This window comes from Delphinapterus leucas, chromosome 15 (assembly GCF_059928025.1).
Source record: "Delphinapterus leucas isolate spDelLeu-1000000601 "Yukka" chromosome 15, BTC_Dleu_Yukka2, whole genome shotgun sequence".
Classification (NCBI taxonomy): Eukaryota; Metazoa; Chordata; class Mammalia; order Artiodactyla; family Monodontidae; genus Delphinapterus; species Delphinapterus leucas.
The window spans coordinates 64719766-64743159 of NC_143143.1; the positions used below are offsets into that span (position 1 = coordinate 64719766).

Here is a 23394-nt window from a genome sequence, read left to right on the forward strand (position 1 = left end):
AGAACATCTTTGGATGTCTTTTCTACCCAGAAAGCTCTTTCTCCTAAATGCAAGCCAAAAAACCAGAAATTTTCCTTGATAGGCCTTCCCCTCTCTCCTTTCTAAGAGTCTGGGGCCTTATCTAACATTTATCATATTGTATCATAATTACTGGCTCATTTGTCCCCCCCTCCTGTAGACCACAAGCTCCTTCAGAGTAGGTACCAAGCTGTGTTTATTGTGCACACCTTCTTTCTCTCAAAGAATGCCAGACACAGATCAGACACTCAGTAAATGTGTGAAGGCATGAGCAATAGCCTAGTCTAATGACAGGTTCATTAATCAATATGGCAGTGTCTACTTTGGGGACACAGCATTATCAGGTGCCAGAAGTCAATTATTTTCATGTACACTTGTCCCTCAATTAGATCAAAAGTTCACTGTAATTTATTACAGGACATGCACGTCTTCAATAACATCTTAGCCTATCTGGACGCGTATCAGTCCTATGACCTTGAGCAAGTCCCATTATTCTTCCTGAGCTTGTTTTCTTAGATTGTAAAAATAAGATAATACAGGGGTAATGGGAGGTAATGAGATGTTTGTGAAAGTAATTTGTATTAGGGTGAACCATAGGAAATTACCACTTCCGTAGGTCTAAATGATTATCAGAAATTTTATATACTTCAAGCAAGCTCAAATCAAGGCAAGCCCCAGAACTATGAAAAAACACCTTTCCCTTCCTTGAAAGGAAAGAAAGATGATAATGGTTTCATGGGACTCAGCAAAAGCAGTGCTTACAGACAAATTTATAGTTATAAACATTTATATTAAAAAGGAGAGAGGATCTCAGATGATCTTATCTTCCACAATAAGAAACTAGGAGAAAAAAGGAATAAACCAAACCCAAAGCAAGCACAAGGAAATTAAAAAGATCATTGCAAAAATAAGTGATATAGAGAAAAGAAAAATAACAGAGAATAATCAACAAAATCAAATTTGGTTCTTTGAAAAACCAATAATATTGAAAATAGTTACAGTGACCAACTCACACTGACTCAACTATATTCAGGAATGAAAGAGGGGACAATACTACCAATTTTAAGGAAATAAAAAGGTTTACAAGGAAGTACTAGGAGCAACTGTATGCCAACAAACTACATAACTTAGATGAAATATACAAACTCCCAGAAAGACACAAACAACAGAAACTGACTCAAGAAGAAACAGAAAATCTGACATACCTACAACAATTAAAGAGATCAAATTAGTAATTTAATAGGAAAGGAAGAAAGGGAGGGAGGGAGCAAGTAAGGAAGGAAAGAAACTACCCACAAAGAAAAGCCTAAGTCCAGATGCTTCACTGGTAAATTCTACTGAACATTTAAAGAGAAATTAGCAAATACTTCACAGGCTCTTCCATAAAACAGAAGAGGAGGGAACAGGTCCCAACTCATTCTATGAGGCTACTATTATCCTGATACCAAAACCAAACAAAGACATTAAAAGAAAACTTATAGAACAATATCTCTGATGAATATAAACACAAAAACGCCCAGCAAAATAGCTGATCCTTGAACAACATGGGGGTTAGGGGTGACAACTGCCCATACAGTTGAATTTTACAATCAGCCCTGTATCAACGGTTCCACATCCACAGACTGAACCGCAGATCATGTAGTACTGCAGTAAGTATTTATTGAAAACAATCCACGTATAAGTGGACTCATGGAATTCAAACCTATTGTTCAAGGATCAGCTGTGCCAGCAAACCAAGTCCAACAATATGTAAAAAGGATTATACAACAGACAAAGCAAGATGCATGTCAGGAATGCAAGGTTGGGTCAAACATGAAAACTAATCAATGTAATCAATCTGATAAAGGGTGTTAATCAAAATTCCACAGCTATCATCATAATTAATGGTGAAAGCCTGAAAGGCAAATATATTGTAAAGGCTGAGGATCAACCACTTAAATAAGCTACATGAAGATTAAAAGACAAAAAATTGTAAAGTCAACTGTAACTATAATAAACAATAAAGGGATAAACATAAAGATATAAAACTATGACATCAAAAACAAAATGTGAGGGAGAGGAGTAAAAAAAATGTAGATCTTTTAGAATGCATTTAACTTACATGACTATTAGTTTAAAACAAGTCAATACAGTTAAAAGTCAACATATATGAATGTCATAGTAACCACAAATCAAAACCTAAAATAGATACACAAACACTAGAGAAAAAGGAACATAAGCATGCCACTAAAGAAAATCGTCAAACCACAAAGGAAGAAACTAAAAGAAGAAAAAGAGAACAGAGGAGAACTACAAAAACAACCAGAAAACAAGTAACAATAGGGACTTCCCTGGTGGTGCAGTGGTTAAGAATCTGCCTGCCATTGCAGGGGACACAGGTTCAATCCCTGGTCCGGGAAGATCCCACATGCTGTGGAGCAACTAAGCCCATGTGCCACAACTACTGAGCCTGAGATCTAGAGCACACACGCCACAACTACTGAAGCCCACGTGCCAAGAGCCTGTGCTCTGAAACAAGAGAAGCCACTGCAATGAGAGGCCCGCGCACTGCAACAAAGAGTAGCCTCTGCTCACCGCAACTTGAGAAAAGCTCACATGCAGCAACGAAGACCCAACGTGGCCAAAAATAAATAAATTTTTTTAAAAAAGGAAAGAAGGCCCTGATTGTTTAAAAAAAAAAAAGTAACAATAAGTACATACAAGGCAGTAAGTACATACCTATCAATAATCATTTTAAATGTCAATGGACTAAATGCTCCAATCAAAAGACATAGGGTGGCTGACTGGATAAAAAACCAAGACCCATCTATATGTTGCTTATAAAAGACTCATTTCAGAGCTAAAAACACACCTGAAAGTGAGGGGATGGAAAAAGACATTTCATGCAAACGGAAATAACAAGAAAGAATACTCATATCAGACAAAATAGACTTTAAAGCAAAGTATATAACAAAAAAAGAAGGGCATTATATAATAGTAAAGGAATCAACAGAAGAGAGAATATAACACTCATTTACATATATTCACTTAATACAGAAGAACCTAAATACATAAAGCAAACATTAACAAACATAAAAGGAGAAGTTGACAATAACACAATAACAGTAGGGGATTTAACACCCCACTTACATCAATAGACAGATCACTGACACAGAAAATCAATAATGAAACAGTGGTCTTAAATAACACATTAGACCAGTTGTACTTAATAGGTATCTACAGGACAGTCCATCCAAAAAAAGAACACACATTCTTTTCAAGTGCACATGGAACATTCTCCAGGAAAGACCACATGCTAGGCCACAAAACTAGTCTCAACAAATTTAAGTGCATAGATAATTATGTCAAGCATTTTTTCTGACCACAACAGTATGAAACTAGAAACCAATTACAAGAAAAATGGGGAAAAAACACAAACAGGTGGAGACTAAAATAAACTACCAAAAAACCAATGGGTCACTGAAGAAATCAAAGAGGAAATCAGAAAATACCCAAAGAATGAAAATGGAAACACAACATTCTAAAATCTGAGATGCAGCAAAAGCAGTTCTAAGAGGGGAGTTTATAGTGATACAGGCCTATATCAAGAAACAAAACAAAACTCTCAAATAAAGAACCTAACCTACTATCTAAAGGAATTAGAAAGAACAAAGCCCAAAGTTGCAGAAGGAAGGAAATAATAAAAATCAGAGAGGAACTATATAAGAGAAACCAAAAAAAAAAAAAATACAAAAGATCAATGAAACCAAGATCTAGTTTTTTTTTTAAGATAAAACAAAACTGTTAAGCCTTTAGCCAGAAAGAGAGAGGACCCAAATAAACAAAATAAGAAATGAAAGAGGAGAAATAACAACTGATATCACAGAGATACAAAAAAATCACAAGCGAATATTATGATCAGTTATGTGCCAACAAGTTGGACAACCTAGAAGAAATGGACAAATTTCTAGAAACATACAACCTTCCAATACTGAATCAGGAAGAAACAGACAATCTGAACAGCCTGATCACTAATAGTGTAGAATTTGAAATTTTAAAAACTTCCAGCAAACAGAAGTCCAGGACCAGACAGCTTCACAGGAGAATTCTACCAAACATATAAAGAAGAAATAATACCTATACTCAAACTATTCCAAAAAATTGAAGAGGATGGAACACTCCCAAATTCCTTCTACCAGGCCACCATTACCCTGATATCAAAACCAAAGACACTACAAAACAAAATTACAGGCCAATATTTCTGATGAATATAGATGCAAAAATCCTCAACAAAATACTAGCAAACCGAATTCAACAATATATAAAAGTGATCATACATCATGATAAAGTGAGATTTATTCCAGAGATGCAAGGATGGTTCAATATCCGCAAATCAATCAGTGATACACCACATTAACAAAAGAAAAGGATAAAAAATCACATGATCGTCTCAACAGATACAGAAAAAGCATTTCACAAAATTCAACATACATTCATGATAAAAACTCTTGTCAAAGTTGGTAATACAGAGAACATATCTCAACATAATAAAGGTCATTTATGACAAACCCACAGCTAACATCATACTCAACAGTGAAAAGCTGAAAGATTTTCTTCTAAAATCAGGAAAAAGACAAGGATGCCACTCTTGCTACTTCTATTTAATATAGTATTGGAAGCCATACCCACAGCAATCAGACAAGAAATAAAAGGCATCCAGAGTGGAAGGAAAGAAGTAAAACTGTCACTATTTGCAGATGACATGACACCATATATAGAAAACCCTAAAATTTCCACCAAAAAACTATTAGAATAAATGAATTCAATAAAGTTGCAGAACACAAGATTAACATACAGAAATCTGTTGCTTTTATATACACTAATAATAAACTATCAGAAAGAGAAAACAAGAAAACAATCGCACTTAAAATCATACCAAAAAGAATACCTAGAAATAAACTTAACCAAAGAGGTAAAAGACATATACTCGGAAAACTATACAACACTTATGAAGGAAATTAAGGTTGATACATAGAAATGGGAAGATATCCTGTGTTCTTAGATTAGAATGATATTGTTAAAATGCCCATACATCCAAAGCAATCTACAGATTTAATGCAATCCCTATCAAAATACCCATGGCATTTTTCACAGAACTAGAAGAAATTCCTAAAATTTATATGGAGCCACAAAAGACCTTGTATTCCCACAGCAATCCTGAGGAAAAAAGAACAAAGCTGGAGATAACACAATCCCTGATTTGTGACTATACTACAAAACCACAGTAACCAAAACTGCACAGTACTGGCACATACATGCAGACACACAGATCAGTGGAACAGAATAGAGAGCCCAGAAATAAACCCCCACACTTATGGTCAATTAATTTACAACAAAGGAGAAAAGAATATACAATAAGAAAAGACAGTCTCTTCCATAAGTGGTGTTGGGAAAACTGTACAGCTACATGATAAACAATGAAATCTGTAACAAACACTGTAAAACAACTATGCTTCAATAAAATAAATTTTTAAAAAATTTGAACATTTTCTCACACCATATAAAAAATACTCAAAATGGATTAAAGACCTAAATGTAAGACTGGAAACCATAAAACCCCTAGAAGAGAACACAGACAGAACACACGTTGACATAAATCATAGCAGTATGTTTTTGTACCAGTCTCCTAAGGCAAAAGAAACAAAAGCAAAAATAAATAAATGGGACATGATCAAACTTAAAAGCCTTTGCACAGCAAAGGAAACCATCAACAACATGAAAAGGCATAACCTACTGAATGGGAGAAAATATCTGCAAATATATGACTGATAAGGTATTAATATCTAAAATATATAAACAGTTCATACTACTCAAATCAAAAATACAAACAACCCTATTAGCAGAAACTAGCTTAACATTGTAAGTCAACTATACTTTAAGAGAATACAGGAAAAAAATATAAACAACCCAATTTAAAAATGGGTGGAAGACCTAAATAGACATTTTTTTCAAAGAAGACATAAACACGGCCAAGAGGCACATGAAAAGATGCTCAACATTGCTAATCATCAGAGAAATGCAATACAAAACCACAGTAAGATATCAGTTCACAAGAGGATGTGGAGAAAAGGGAACCCTAGAACACTGTTGGTGGGAATGTAAATTGTTTCAGCCAGTACAGAGAACAGTACAGAGATTCCTCAAAAAACTGAAAACAGAATTACTGCATGATACAACAATTCCACTATTGGCTGTATATCTGAGGAAAACGAAAACAGTAATTCAAAAAGAAACATGCACCCCAATGTTCATAGCAGCACTATTTACAATAGCCAAGAAATGGAAGCAACCTAAGCGTCCATCAACAGACGAATGGATAAAGAAGATGTGGTGTATATATATATATATATACACAACAGAATACAAGGTTGCAGGATACAGAATCAATATACAACATACTCAGCAATAAAAAAGGATGAAAGGACCTAGAACGTATTATGCTTAGTGAACTAAGTCAGACAGAGAAAGACAAATACTGTATATTATCACTCATATGTGGAATCTAAAAAATAAAACGAATGAATATAACAAAACAGAAACAGACTGAGATACTGTGAACTAGTGGTTACCAGTGGAAAGAGGGGAGGGGCAATAGGAGATACAAACTACTATGTATAAAATAAATAAGCAACAAGGATATTTTGTATAGAACAGGGAAATATAGCCATTATTTTACAGTAACTTTAAACAGAGTATAATCCATAAAAATACTGAATCACTATGTTGTACACCTGAAACAATATGATACTGTAAATCAACTACACTTCAATTAAAAAAGAAAAAGAAAAACTGGGGAAATCTGAATAAAGTATGGACAAAAAAGAAAAAGAAAAACTGGGGAAATCTGAATAAAGTATGGACAAAAGTTGTCCAGATGGCTTCAGAGGTGAATTCTATCAAACATTTAGAGAAGAGTTAACACCTATCCTTCTCAAACTCTTCCAAAAAACTGCAGATGGAGGAATACTCCCAAACTCGTTCTATGAGGCCACCATCACCCTGATACCAAAACCAGACAAAGATATCACAAAAAAAGAAAATTACAGACCAATATCACTGATGAACATAGATGCAAGAATCCTCAACAAAATACCAGCAAACCGAAACCAACAACACATTAAAAAGATCATACACTGGACTTCCCTGGTGGCGCAGTGGTTAAGAATCCGCCTGCCAATGCAGGGGACATGGGATCGAGCCCTGGTCTGGGAACATCCCACATGTCGCGGAGCAACTAAGCCCACGCGCCACAACTACTGAGCCTGCACTCTAGAGCCTGCAAGCCACAACTACTAAGCCTGAGTGCCACAACTACTGAAGCCCGCACACCCAGAGCCCATGCTCTGTAACAAGAGAAGCCATCAGAATCAGAAGCCCACGCACTGCATGAAGAGTAGCCTCCACTCACTACAACTAGAGCAAGCCCACACACAGCAATGAAGACCCAACACAGCCAATAAATAAATAAATAAATTTATATACATATATATAAAAAGATCATACACCATGAACAAGTGGGATTTATCCCAAGGATGCAAGGATTCTTCAACATATGCAAAACAATGTGATACACCATATTAAAAATTAAAGGAAAAAAGCATATGATCACCTCAACAGATGCAGAAAAAGGTTCTGACAAAATTCAACACCCATTTATGATAAAAACTCTCCAGAAAGTGGTCATAGAGGGAACCTACCTCAACATAATAAAGGCAATATATGACAAACCCACAGCAAACATCATTCTGGTGATGGTGTGGGTGAAAAACTGAAAGCATTTCCTCTAAGATCAGGAACAAGACACGGATGTCCACTCTGGCCACTATTTTTCAACACAGTTGGAAGTCCTAGCCACAAGAAACAGAAAGGAAAAAGAAATAAAAGGAATACAAATTGGAAAAGAAAAAGTAAAACTGTCACTGTTTGCAGATGACATGATACCATCCATAGAAAATCATAAAGATGTCACCAGAAAACTATTAGAACTAATCAATGAATTTGGTAAGGTTGCAGGATACAAAATTAATGCACAGAAATATCTTGCATTCCTATACACTAACAACAAAAGATCAGAAAGAGAAATTAAGGAAACACTCCCATTTACCACTGCAACAAAAAGAATAAAATACCTAGAAATAAACCTACCTAAGGAGGCAAAAGACCTGTACTCAGAAAACTATAAAACACTGATGAAAGAAATCAAAGATGACACAAACAAATGGAGAGATATACCATGTTCCTGGATTGGAAGAATCAATATTGTGAAAATGACTATACTAACCAAAGGAATCTACAGATTCAATGCAATCCCTATCAAATTACCAATGGCATTTTTCACAGAATTAGGACAAAAAAATCATACAATTTGTATGGAAACACAAAAAAGACCCCAAATAGCCGAAGCAATCTTCAGAAAGAAAAACGGAGCTGAAGGAATCAGGCTCCCCAACTTCAGACTATACTACAAAGCTACAGTAATCAAGACAGTATGGTACTGGCACAAAAACAAGTATAGATCAATGGTACAGGATAGAAAGCCCAGAGATAAACCCACACATGTATGGTCACCTAATCTATGACAAAGGAGGCAAGAATATACAATGGAAACAAGACAGCCTCTTCAATAAATGGTGCTGGGAAAAATGGACAACTACATGTAAAAGAATGAAATTAGAATACTCCCTAACACCATACACAAAAATAAACACAAAATGGATTAAAGACCTAAATGTAGGACCGGACACTATAAAACTCTTAGAGGAAAACATAGGAAAAACACTCACTGATGTAAAACACAGCAAGATCTTTTATGACCCACCTCCTAGAGTAATGAAAATAAAAACAAAGATAAGCAAATGGGACCTAATTAAACTTAAAAGCTTTTGCACAGCAAAGGAAACCATAAACAAGACGGAAAGACAACTCACAGGATGGGAGAAAATATTTGCAAACGAAGCAACAGACAAAGGATTAACCTCCAAAATATATAAACAGCTCATGCAGCTCAATATCAAAAAAAAAAAAAAAAAAAAACAACCCAATCAAAAAATGGGCAGAAGACCTAAATAGACATTTCAGCAAAGAAGGCATACAGATGGCCAAGAGGCACATTAAAAGATGCTCAACATCACTATTAGAGAAATGCAAATCAAGACTACAATGAGGTATCACCTCACACTGGTCAGAATGGCCCATCAAAAAATCTACAAACAATAAATGCTGGAGCGGGTGCAGAGAAAGGGAACCCTCTTGCACTGTTGGTGGGAATGTAAATTGATATAGCCACTGTGGAGAACAGTATGGAAGTTCCTTAAAAAACTAAAAATAGAACTACCATATGACCCAGCAATCCCACTACTGGGCACATACCCTGAGAAAACCATAATTCAGAAAGACACACATACCCCAATGTTTACTGCAGCACTATTTACAATAGCCAGGACATGAAACAACCTAAATGTCCATCGAAAGATGAATGGGTGAAGAAGATGTGGTACACATATATAACAGAATATTACTCAGCCATAAAAAGAAATGAAATTGGGTCATTTGTAGAGATGTGGATGGACCTAGAGTCTGTCATACAGAGTGAAGTAAATCAGAAAGAGTAAAACACATATATACGGAATCTAGGAAAATGGTACAGATGAACCTATTTGCAGGGCAGGAATAGAAAGGTCGACCTAGAGAACGGACATGTGGACATGGGGGGGAAGGGGAGGCAGGATGAATTGGGAGATTAGGTTTGACATAAATACACTATCATGTGTAAAACAGATAGCTAGTGGGAACCTGCTGTAGCACAGGGAGCTCAGCTCAGTGCTCTCTGATGACCTAGATGGATGGGTTGGGGGTGGGAGGTCCAAGAGGGAGGGGATATATGTATACATATAGCTGATTCACTTCACTGTACAGCGGAAACTAACACAACATTGCAAAGCAATTGTACTCCAATAAAAAATTATGTTAGATAAAAAATAAAACGAATGAATATAACAAAACAGAAACAGACTCACAGATACTGAGAATAAACTAGTGGTTACCAGTGGAAAGAGGGGAGAGACAATAAGAGATACAAACTACTATGTATAAAATAAATAAGCAACAAGGATATTTTGTACAGCACAGGGAAATATAGCTATTATTTTATAGTAACTTTAAATGGAGTATAATCCATAAAAATACTGAATCACTATGTTGTACACCTGAAACAATATGATACTGTAAATCAACTATACTTCAAGTAAAAAAAGAAAAGAAAAATTGGGGATATCTGAATAAAGTATGGACTTTACTTTTAAAAAAAGTGAAAGCCTGAATGAGTTCCCAAAATGATCAAGAAAATGACACATACGTTAACCCTCACCACTTCTATTTAACATTGTACTAGCGATTCTAGCCAGAGCAACAAGGCAAGAAAAAGAAATAAGGGCATGCAGGTTGAAAAGGAATTTGTAAAACGATATTTACAGATGCTATCATCTTGCATACAGAATATACTAAGGAACCCCTACACACACACACGCACACACACACACACACACACAATTAGAGCTAATAAATAAGTTCAGCAAGATTGCAGGATACGAAATCAATATAGAAAAATCACCTGAATTTCTATACACCTGCAATGAAGAATCCAAAAGTGAAAATAAGAAAGCAATCCCATGGGTGTGCTCAGAGCAGGGGTCTGAAGAAATGGCTCGTCTGTTTACAACACACCCAACAGGAACCTGGGTTCACTGTGACAAGGGGCACAAAACTTGTGGCCTTCCTATGAACAAATACCCAATATGTATCCCCCTGCACTTTTACGTGGCTACCAGGCAGGACCAGTGGGACAGGGCTCAGTACTGGAAGGAAATCTACAGTATTTAGTGGGGGAGTTTGCCACCTAGAGCCTGTCTGGTCCATGCATGGGTGGGCCATGAGTGGTCTTATAGGCATTAGGGCTTTGAACCCCTATTTTCAAGGAAAAAAGAAAAATAGATTCCAACTATATGCCATCCTGGAAAAGGCAAAACAATGGAGACAATAAAAAGATCAATGGTTGCCAGGAGTTTGGGGGGAGAGGGGAGATGAATACACAGAGTACAGATGTTTTTATGAGTGGTGAAAATACTTTGTATGATATTATAATGATTTTATGTCACCATACTTTTGTCCAAACCCATAGAACGTGCAACACTATTCACTTCATTATAGTGAACACTAAGATGAACTAGGAACTTTGGTGATTATGATGTGTCAGGGCAGTTCAGCCTTGGTTAAAAAAAAAAGTCTTAAAAAGAATTAACACGCAGGGTAGACATTTTTGGCAAAATTTTGTTTCACTTTTATATATGTATACATATTATATATGTGTGTGTGTTGGACTGTGATATAAAATGTACTTTTTAGATTAAAAAAATTGCCAGCTACTGTATTTATACTGGCAAATAAAAGCACAAATTAATCTCAAAAAAAGAGAAAGCAATCCCATTTATAACATCATCAAAAAGAATAAAGTACTTACGAATAAATTTAACAAAAGGGATACAAGACTTGTACAATGAAACTACAAAACATCATTGAAAGAAATTAAAGAAGTAAAGAAAGCCTAAATAAATGGAAAGTCATCCATGTTCAAAGATTGGAAGACTTAATATTTCTAATATGGCAATACCCTCAATATTGATTCATTGCAGTTCCTATCAAAATCCCAGATGGCTTCACTGCAGAAATTGACACTACATCTAATAACTACTCACTACACATTCTTTGCAAGTACACAGAATGTTTACAAAATGACCAGTTGCTAGGCCATGGAGCAAAATTCAACATATTTAAATGAACTGAAATACAAACTATGTTCCCTGACTGCAGTGCAGTCAGCCTAAAATCTGTAACAGAAAGATAATTATAAAACTCCAATGTTTGGAAATTAAGAAATACCTCTTCTAAAAAATGCATAGGTCAAAGAAGAAATCAAAGTAGAAATTTGAAAATATTCTGAAATAAATGACACTGAAAACACTACAGATCAAAATTCGTGAGGTCCAACTAAAGCTATGACTAGTGGCCAGGATAAACTTGATACCAAAACCCAGTGAAAGGAAAATTATAGGCTACTTTCACTCATGAACACAGAAGGATAAAAATCCTAATAAAAAAATTAGTGAATCAAATTTAGCAATCTAAGAAGGATGAAATTTTGAATCAGAAATTCAGATTTGGTTTAATATTTGAAAATTGTACTCAATGTAATTCACATTAATAACACAAGGAAAACAATTATATGAACATCTCAATGCAGAAAAAGCATTCTGATAGAATTCAACATCATAAACTCAAACTCAGAAAAGAAGTGAACTAATAACAGTATCTACAGAACATCTTCAGCAAACATCATACTTAATGGTTAAATGTTTAAGGCTCTCCCTCTTAGATCAGGAACATGTCAATTCAATTCACTGTACTGGAGCATCCCAAACAGCACATTTAGGCAAGGGAAAAAAAAAAAAAGATGTAAGATTGGAAAGGATAAAAGCTTCATTTGCAGATATGATATTCGCAGATGACTGTATACATATACAATCCAAAATAACCTAAAGGTAAAGTATTAAAATACAGAGCAATATAAATGCTGAAGCAATAGAAAAATCAATCTTGTTTTTATCTTACAGCTATCGTGAGAAGACGCAATTTAAAAAACACTATTTACGATACCATCAAATCATGTCAAATGCCAAGGAATAAATCTAACAAAAGTTATGCAAGATCACTATATAGAAAACTACATACATAAGACATTATCAAGAGAGATTAAGGGAGACCAGATCAGAGAAAAAGAGGAGTAAGGGCAGGAGAGAGAGAATGAATGTGTTGTACTGAATAGATTGAAGGCAATCCCAATCAAAATTTTTTTGTAAAAATGTACAAGCTCATTCTAAAATGTATATGGAAATGGCAAAGGGGCTAGAAGAGCCAAAGAAATCTTGAAGATAAGTAGGAGAAGCTACTCTTCTGATTCAATATTCTATAACCAAAATCAACACACATAAAGTTACAGAAAATAGGACAATGTGATTTCAGTGTAAGGGTAAATGGACAGACCAGAGAAACAGAACAGACATGAAACAGATGTGAAAACAAACACTACAGAGCACTGGAAGAACAAAAAAGACTTTTCAATAAATAACAGGTCAACTTGGTATCTCTATTGAAAAGCTCACATCACATCCAAAAATAAATTCCAAGTGGAGTGTATGTTTAAATGGAAAAGGCAAAACAATAAAGTTTCTAGAAGATAAATAGAAGGGTAGGCAAAGATTTATTAAACAGACTACAAAAAGCACTAACCATAAAGGAAAACAGTTATACAATGAGTCGTATTAAAATAAAGCACTTCTGTTCATCAAAAGATCTTTTTAGAGACTAAAAAGGCAAGCCACCAAATAAGAGAAGATATCTGCAAAACATCACCACAAAGGGCTCTTATCTAGCGAATAAAAAGAACTTCAAATCAATTAAAAAAGAGAAAAGGATGAAAAACCCCACCAGAAAAATGTGCAAAAGATTTGAACAGGTAATCCACAAGAGAGAATGTCCAAATGGCCAGTAAACTTCTGAAAAGGTGCTTAACTTCATGAGTCATGAGGGAAACACAAACTAAAACCATAATGAGATTCTACTGCTCACACACTAGAATGACTAAAATTAAAAAGACTGGCAGCACCATAGGTTAGCAAGAACATGGAACAACAGCAACTCATATACACTGCTGGTGGGATTGTAAATTAATACAACCACTTGGGAAACTGTTCGGCAACAGCTGCTGATGCTGAACATACGTATATCCTATAACCCAGCAATTCTACTTCTAAGTATATACCCAAAAGAAATTGTGCATATACACATCAAGAGACATGTACAAGAATGTTCACATAAGCATTATTCACGATAGCCAAAAACTGGAAAGATCCCAAATACTCATCAAAAGTACAATGAATTAACTGTGGTTTAATACCACAGAATACTATACAGAAATGAAAATGAATGAACTACAGCTTCACCCATCATCACGGATGAATTTCACAATGTTGACTGAAAGAAGGCAGACTCAGTACAGTTTGATTCTATTTACATAAAGCATGAAAACTAGTACAACTAAATGCAATGTTGGAAGTTGCATTGGGCTGTTCTTTATTTTTTGTGCATTTTTTTGTATATTTCAACACAAAAAGTTTTGTAAACACCTAAAACAAAATAATCTGTATGTACTGATTATGGAAGGATCTCTAAAATATATTTTAAGGGAAAAAAGCTGGATGCACAACAGTGTGTATAGTATCACTTGTGTAAGAACAAACATATAGAGACATATTTGCTTTCCTAAGCTTAGATAGAGAGATACACAAGAAATCAAAACCATAGCTGCCTCTGGGAGTAGAACTGGAGCGTGCTAGTAGAGGTGGTAATAGGCTGTTTGCAAGGGAGACTTATTTTTCTCTGTAACCCTTTTGTACATGTGCATATGTTATCTACTCAAAAGAAGCACCTCTGGCAGGGAGGACTGACATGAAAGGGGCATTAAATGTATTGGTAACTCCTCAAATTTGGTCGTGGGTACATGTTTATTGTTGTAACACACTGGCATTACTTATTACAGCTTTTCGTAGGTCAAATATTTAACAATAAACTTAAAAAAAAAAACCCCAAGTATCTGCACAATGACAAACTGTGTATGCTCAATAAATGTTAGTTACCCTCCCCACTCTATTCCCAAATATCTAAACTTATCTCCCACCTATGTCCCACAGGAGCACTTCACTTTCTCTTCCATCTTCTAATGGCTGGTTATGAGGACTTTCTCAGTGGTGTTCTTAGTGTCAGAAATACCTCTGCTACTGTTAAAATTCTACTCATTCTTCAGAACCAACTCAAGTCTCACCTATTCCATGAAGCTCTCCAAAGCAATCACAGCCCGAACTTCACAGGAGAGAAAATGTCTTTCAAAAATAGGAAGATCCTGGGCTTCCCTGGTGGCGCAGTGGTTGAGAGTCCACCTGCTGATGCAGGGGACACGGGTTCATGCCCCGGTCCGGGAAGATCCCACATGCCGCGGAGCGGCTGGGCCCGTGAGCCATGGCCGCTGAGCCTGCGCGTCCGGAGCCTGTGCTCCGTAACGGGAGAGGCCACAACAGTGAGAGGCCCGCGTACCACAAAAAAAAAAAAAAAAATAGGAAGATCCTAAGAGAACACTTAGTGCAATCATTTTGCAGAGGGGGTTAGTTAATGTCAGGTGATAGACATGACTTTATTATAGCTGTTATATATTTTAATGTATATCCACACAAAGTGTACCCACAATGAATAAAAAGAAAGACTTTCATCAATGCATATCATAGTTAAATTTCAGAATACCAGAAAGAGAGATGATCCTAAAAATGCTTAGGGAGTGAGGAGTGGGAAAATAGGTCATGCACAAAGGACAGGGAATCAGAACAGAACCTCTCAACAGCTACACCAAATACTTAAAGACAATGGAATAATATAATGCCATTAAAAATTTAAGGGAAAATAACTTCCAACTTAGAATTCTATACCCAGCTAAACTAAATACTCAAGTATAAGAATAAAAGACATTTTCAGACACGCAAGCTTTAAAAAAAAGTTCCCTCCCATGTAGGCTTTCTTAGGATGTTACTAGAGAATGTACTCCAAGAAAAAGGAAAACAGGATTCAGAAAACAGAGATCCAAAACATGAGAAAAATAAATAAAATGCCCTGAATTTGGTGAAGGGAAATCCCAAGAATTCAGCTATACAGCTGTTCTAGCAAATAACTAGTGCAAATTGCAGGACAGAGGGTTCCAGGAAAGATTTCTTAAAAAAAAAAAAAAGTAGGAGTTTTAGAATTTGGGAGTAAATTGTAAGTAAACAAAAAGAAAAGCAAATTTTATAAGGATGATTATACTAGTGAAAGAAGCCAGACTCAAAATGCTGCATATGGAATGATTCCATTTCTATGATAGTAAAACGGCATTAACAGAATAGAAAACAGATGAGAAGTTGCCAAAGGAGGGCGGTGAGGAAGGGGTGACTACAAGGGAATTTCTAAATCCTAACTGTAGTGGTGGCCACACAACTGTGTGTGCTTGTCAAGACTTGTAGAACTATACACTGAAAGGGTGAATTCTACAATATTTGTGTCTCAATTTAAAAAGTAGGGGGAGAAAGGGCAGCTTTTAACTCTAAGAAAAACAAATTATACAGAACAAATACAATTGTTGTATACTATATGGCTCTGCTATAAACAATTATATCTCATCACTATCATCATAATGTAAATACTTACACCAACAGTCAAAACTGATATAACTACATAAGGAGAATGATGGAGACCAAATGTGTGGCACAGGGTGCTGTGAATTAAATCCTAATCTCTACAAGAGGAAGAAAATAGATACTCTCTAAAACTGTAAAGTCAAGAAATAAATAGCCTTATAAGCATGTTATTTAGAATGCTGGCTTTCCTGTTTCCTGGACTCTTCCTCTACAAAAGAAAACAGCTACAGTGTGGGCAGTGGTTGCCTGGGGAGGGTGGAACTTGGGGGTGAAAAGTGGGGGCACTGCTGTTATTTGTTACAAGGTTCATGATACCCAGAGATCCTCCAAATTGTATTCAAAATATTCAACTTCACATGGAATTTCTTTTACTACTACTAGTTTGTCTCACAAGGCATTTACTCTCATTTAAAAATAAACATCTGGGGCTTCCCTGGTGGTGCAGTGGTTAAGAATCTGCCTGCTGGGGCTTCCTTGGTGGCGCAGTGGTTAAGAATCCGCCTGCCAATGCAGGAGACGTGGGTTCGAGCCCTGGTCCAGGAAGATCCCACATGCCGTGGAGCAACTAAGCCCGTGAGCCACAACTACTGAAGCCTGCACTCTAGAGCCTGCGAGCCACAACTACTGAGCCTGTGTGCCACAACTACTGAAGCCCGTGTGCCTAGAGCCCGTGCTCCTCAACAAGTCACCGCAATGAGAAGTCTGTGCACCTCAACGAAAGAATAGCTCCTGCTCGCCGCAACTAGAGAAAGCCCATGCGCAGCAACGAAGACCCAACACAGCCAAAAATAAAACTTAATTAATTAATTAAATATTTTTAAAAAAGTATCCGCCTGCCAATGCAGGGGACATGGGTGCGAGCCCTGGTCCAGGAAGATCCCACATGCTACGGAGCAACTAAGCCCGTGCACCACAACTACTGAACCTGCGCTCTAGAGCCCGCGTGCCACAACTACTGAAGCCCGCGTGCCTAGAGCCTGCGCTCTGCAACAAGAGAAACCACCGCAGTGAGAAGCCCGCGCACCGCAAGGTAGAGTAGCCCCCATTCGCCACAACTAGAGAAAGCCCGCATGCAGCAAAGAAGACCCAATGCAGCCCAAAATAAATAAATTTATAAATAAATAAGATAAAAATAATCATCTGGATTTTGTTTTCCTTGTGAACAGCTGAGTAGTGTGATGAAAAGAGCCACCATCCAGGCATCTTCAAAGTTGAATTTTTGGCAGATGTTGTATGGGTTTCTTCTCTTGGAATACTTGTGGTTTAACAGTTTACAGGAGTGATAATCTCTTACATCATGCTGCCTAAGCTGTCAACCTGTTTAGTGAATGTGACACTTTCAGTTTTCATTGACTTACTTTTGTCTTTACTGCTTTTCTTTTTAAATAATTAAAGGCTGAATTCCATAAACATAAAATGTATATCTTACTTGTTTAGTCCTAAGATATCTAATGCCTCAAAATGCATTAAGTGCAAGTAAATACCCTTCTTAAAGAATAATGAAGATTAAATACCTTTAATTAATGAAGATTAAATACACTGTTACATTATTCTGATAAAAAACATTAACCAATGAATGCCTGTGTCTACTTTAATGGGATTTGTTTTAATATAAGAATGAATTTTATGGTTTGTGAATACAAAAACTGTTTAAATATTATTCATATTTTTAATTAATGAGAATTTATCCTATCTACAGGGTTTTCGATATCAAATTATCCTTGACAGGCAAAGAGACTGTATTTGACTTGAACCGCTAGGTTTCAAATGCTAATGCTCAGAACAAGGTTAAAACAATTGTGCCAACTGAAATTTAAAAAAAAAAAAAAAAAAGAGGAGTCAATCTAAAAAAATATATATGAAGTAACGCTCAAGTAGAATTTAGATATGCCAAAAATCACGAAGGACGCAATGACCGGAAATTTGGGAAACAAAACAGGATGCCAGGGGCTTCCCTGGTGGCACAGTGGTTAGAGTCCGCCTGTCGATGCAGGGGACGCAGGTTCGTGCCCTGGTCCGGGAAGATCCCACATGCCACAAACAAAACAAAACAAAACAAAACAAAAACAGGATGCCAAAACCTAGCCTGTCACCAGATTGCCAAACTGAAGTAGTATCTGTAGGTGCGGTAGGTCATGACCTGTGTGAGCTGCTTTGCCTAGTCTATCCCTTTCCCTCAATTCCTACTGATTGTGCAGAGTCTTGTGCACCCCTGGAAAGGAATCTGGATTTGATTCCAACTGCAATGGGATGCCATTGGAGGGTTTTAAGCAAGGGATTATAAGATCTGATTTGCTTTAGGGATCAAATGTGCTGATAAATGTGAACGGGCTCTGTAAATGCTAAAGCATCATACCAGCATATTTTATTACCTTGATAGAGGTCAAACTGAAAGGGAGAGATGAAAATAAGGAACATTAAAATCCAAGTAGGACAAGGCCCATTCTAAATCATGTGGCCTGGGGTCTTCTCCCAGGTTCCTCTCAAGTTCTGTTTGGGACTTGAGGAAGATCAGGTTTGGTGGAAGAGGAATTAGGAATTCTATTTGCCATATTAAGTTTGAGGTGACCATTAGACGCCTAGGTGGAGATCCTGAGAAAGTATCTGGATATATCCAACTGGAGCTAAAGAGAGAAACCAGGATGGAAATACAGATTTAGGATCTATCAGAATATAGTTTTGCTAAAAACAATAGTTGCTAATCTTTATAGCATGCTTACTATATTTTAGACACCATTTTAAGTGCTTTATGTGTATAAACGCTCTTGGTCCTTACCACAGCTTTAGCAGGTTAGGTCCCATGATTATCTCTATTTTAAAAATGAAGAGGGCTTCCCTGGTGGTGCAGTGGTTGGGAGTCCGCCTGCCGATGCAGGGGACACGGGTTCATGCCCTGGTCCGGGAGGATCCCACATGCCACGGAGTGGCTGGGCCCGTGAGCCATGGCCGCTAAGCCTGCGCGTCCAGAGCCTGTGCTCCGCAACAGGAGAGGCCACAACAGTGAGAGGCCCGCGTACCACAAAAAGAAAAAAAAAAAAAAAAGAAGAAGAAACTGAGGCATAAAGAGATTAAGCTACTTGTCCAAAGACACATAGCAAGTATGTACCAGAGCTGGAACTCAAACCTAGGTAATCTGACTCCAGAACTCCTTAAAGCCATGGGACTGTTTGGGATATACAAAGAGACAGGACTGAGGAAGAGGAGGACAGGGCCCTCACATACAGTATTTCAAGTCAAACAATTTCCTGAGTCCTGAAGATCAAGTGACTGGCACTGTTTCAGGCTCTGCAGACACAAAGAAAAATAAGACACAGTCTCTCAGGAAGCCCACTCTGATGGCTATGATACTGAACATTTACTATGTGCCACACACTGGCCAAACTTTTTAGATATGTTATTTCACTCCTCCTAACAGCCCTATGAGGTAGATGTTACTACAGCCATTTTAGAAATAATGAAACTGAGGTTCAGAGAGGTTAAATAATATAACCTAGTTATAAGTGACAGAACTAGGATTCAATCCAGGTCCATCTTACTTCAAAATCTGGTCTTTTCCAAGGAAATCCTGTTACATGCTACAACATGGATGAACCTTGAGGATATTATGCTAAGTGAAATAAGCCAGGCACAAAAAGACAATGTATGATTCCACTTATATGACATATCTAAAGTAATCAAATTCATGGAAACAGAAAGTAGTAGAATGGTGGTTACCAGGGGCTGGGGGAGGGGAAAAAAGTAGTTGTTTAATGGGTTGAGTTTCAGATTTGCGAGATGAAAAAATTCTGTAGATCTGTTTCACAACAATGTGAATACTTGACACTACTGACTGCACACTTAAAAATGATTAAGAAGGTAAATTTTATGTGTTTACAACATAAAGAAAAAAAATTTTAATCTGGTCTTTCCAAGTATACCACATGCCATAATGGATATGCTTACTGTGCTATGGAAATACTTGTGAGGATATAATTTATTCTGCAACGTGGGGGTGTAGCAAGGAAGAGATCAAAGAAAGTGACTAAGAAAGGACACATCTGAAAGATGAAGTTCCCCACTTTATCTTCACTATACTTTTGGGAAGGTACATCCATCTCAACCTCTGAAATAGCTCCCATTCCTGTCTGTATACAACTACTGATTACCACAATAACCAGACTAGATCAGGCTCAAGAACATTCCAGCACCTTCTATCTGGTGAGCTTCTTCAGTCTCCTCCCATTTCAAGTCATCCAGCACTGGAAACAAATTAAGTGTACTAAATTTCCCCATTCATTAACTTAAAGAACTTCCGTGGCTCCCTATTGCCCTCAGAACATAGAGGATTATCAAGACGAGTGCTTAGGAGCGAATTACCTAATTTTTCTGAGCCTCAGTTTCTTCATCTGTGTTGAGATGAGTCCCGACACTTGGTTCAAAAGATTGAGAATTAAATAAAGACACTGTATACCTTGCACAATGCTTGATCCAAAATATGTGCTCAGTAAAGGTGAGTTAGTTCCCTTTCTGCCCATTCCTACATACCCAGCTCAGTAAGGGTCTTTGGGTTAAAGGATAGAGCAAGTATTTCCAGAATCTTAAGGCAGACAGAGAAGAATGCAAAGGGAAAAAAGCTGCTCATCTATGGTTAACTGATGTTCAGGAAAATACTGTTCACCCAGAGCTGCTTCTTCATCTGTAACCCTCTACAAACACAGACCACCTGGTCTTTATCTTATATTCTGTCCTTTTAACCATATGAGTAATATTGAAGTGGTTCAAAATTAAGTTCATATATAAAGTTATACTGTGAAAAGTCTCACTCTCATGCTCTCCCTCATCTACCCAATTCCCACTCCACTCCCACCAATCACTTTATTACTATTCCTGTATTTACTTAAAAAGTTTCTTTACGCAAAAGCTATCCTTAAATTAAGCCAATGCTTTACAGGTGTGTTTGCAACGTAAGTTCTGGGAACATGGGGGCGGAGGGAGTAGAGGAGCGAGCAGCCTAGGTTTATTCATCCCGCTTTACCCTAAAGCAGTGTCCTTCATTCATTCAAAAAAAAAATGCTAATCATATATTTGGCACTATTTAAGCCAAATACCAAGTATAGCATTAATATTAACTGATTACTCTCCAGCTTTTTACTGTGCACCAGAAATGCATTTAACGCTTTTACACAAATCAGGAAACTGAGGCACAGAAACGTAACTTGCCCAAGGAAGAGAGAGCAGGGTTCTGAATCCAGGCCTGACTCCAGAGCCCTAGCTCTTTACCATGACGCTCTACTCTGGCAAACCAGATACAGTCCCTGCACCCGCTGGAGCTCAGCCTAACGTGGGATACACGCGAGAAAAAGGATAGACAACAAAGAAATATGTAATTACAGACTAAGAAAGTAATGTGGACGGAATGAATTCAGGGCTGTAACTGAATAACAATGGGGACCCACTTTTGAAGAGGGAGGGTTGTGTCGAGGAAAGGCCTCTCTGAGAGAATGACATTTATGATGGCTTGGGAACCGTTTGGGGTTTGCAGTGATGACCCACCGCCCAAGTCACGGGGAAGAAACTCGCGGCCCGTAGAGGCTACAGCAAACTCGCCCAGGGTCCCCCAGACGTGCAGACGTGGCGCAAGGAAGGGAGGATCTAGGAGCTGGGCCTAAGACTCGTACACGCCATCAATGCCCGATGCAGCCCAGCCCTGCTCGGCCCCTAACCCGGAGCCTCTAGCCTGCCGCTGCCCACTGCCCCGCCGCGGCTGACAGCGTCGCGACAGCCCACAGGGAGGCCCCGCGGCCAGCCAAGAGGGGTCGGGCCCGTACAGTGGCGGCCTGGAAAGGCCTCTTGCCCGGCCCCCCCGCCAGCTCCCGCCCGGTCCACCCCGCCCCGCCCCTCCGGGCCGGCTTCGTACCTGCACGGCCCGGACCAGGCCCCGGCCGGTCAGCTGGCCCTGCCGCAGCTGCAGCAGAATGTTACCAGGCCGCGGCCGGCCGCCCCATCCGCCCCAAGCCGCCACAGCTGCCGCCGCCCGTCGCCCTCGGCCGACCCCAGACCCAGCAGCCGCCGGCGCCGCCGCCATGTCTCCTCGTCCGACAAACAGGAAGCAAGCGGCCCCGGGGCCGCGGAGATTCCTACGGGGCGGCGGAGGGGTCGCCGCAGCGCCCCCAGTAGGCCGACGGCGGAGGCGCAAGCCGCGTGGCAAGCGGCCGTGCGCGCCGCGGGGACTGCTGGGAAATGTAGTCTTGCTCTCAGGCGGGCAGGTGCGAGAGAGCGATGTGGCGTTTCTTGCGCCACTCGTCCTTCTGGCCCCTCCGTCCAGCATTTCAGTGAGGTCCCCCGAGGTCGAAGACAGGTCCCCGCGTGTGCATTCTCCCATTTCTTGCCTATTTGGGGAGGTTACAGCCAACTGGCTAGGAAAAGATCTTGGATTCCAGACCAGGAATCAGGCCGTCTGGTCTGATTTCCCGCCCGCTTCTTTCTGCCTCTGACTCGCCACGGACCTCTCTGAGCCTCAATTTCCTCATTAGTTCATTCAGTCAGTAGTTCCTGGGAGCCTAAACAGCCAGGAAATAGTTCCTTGGGGCCAGCTCTGCGCCCAGCACTGAACGGTCCCTGAGAAAACAGTGGTGAGCAGAGCGGAGTAACTAGGTCCCTGTTTTGAAATGCTGGTTACAGGGAAGACAGCACATCCATACACAGACGCACAGTAACAAACTGGGTAACTTGTGTAACTGGGTAGGTTTTTGTGATGTTAAATGGAATAATGGAAGGGAAAAGGATTGGTAAATTGTGACATCATATTCTCTGTCAGAGGACTCTTGTCCTGATTTCTCCCCACCAGATAGTATGTTCTGTTCTACTCTGAGCCCAGGTAATCATTTTTTTGGCAAACTTCTGTGCCCGGATCGTGGCATCTCCTCTCCTTTTTTCTTCCTGGGAGGGGGTCTTGTAACATAAATGAAAGAGGAATGCTGGGTGTGATGCAATAAGGAATGGTGGAGATTGTGACCCATAACTTACTGCC

At 38.6% G+C, this 23394-nt stretch overlaps 1 protein-coding gene and 1 non-coding gene across 3 annotated transcripts in view; one reads left to right on the top strand and one right to left on the bottom strand.

Annotated features, from left to right (window-relative positions):
• TRPC4AP (transient receptor potential cation channel subfamily C member 4 associated protein) overlaps positions 1-22761 on the bottom strand; it is a 78128-nt gene extending 55367 nt beyond the window's left edge. Inside the window, exon 1 of one of the 2 annotated variants that reach the window (XM_030762928.2) lies at positions 22282-22761. In XM_030762928.2, the coding sequence (XP_030618788.2) occupies positions 22282-22746 (465 nt within the window). In that variant the 5' untranslated portion in view covers positions 22747-22761. The remainder of the gene's footprint in view (positions 1-22281) is intronic. The other variant, XM_022592595.3, reaches the window with a different exon arrangement.
• LOC115803416 (small nucleolar RNA SNORA11) lies at positions 10726-10854 on the top strand. The gene has a single exon (XR_004024149.1). It is a non-coding gene; the product is annotated as a small nucleolar RNA SNORA11 (small nucleolar RNA).
• Positions 22762-23394: the final 633 nt, after the last annotated feature.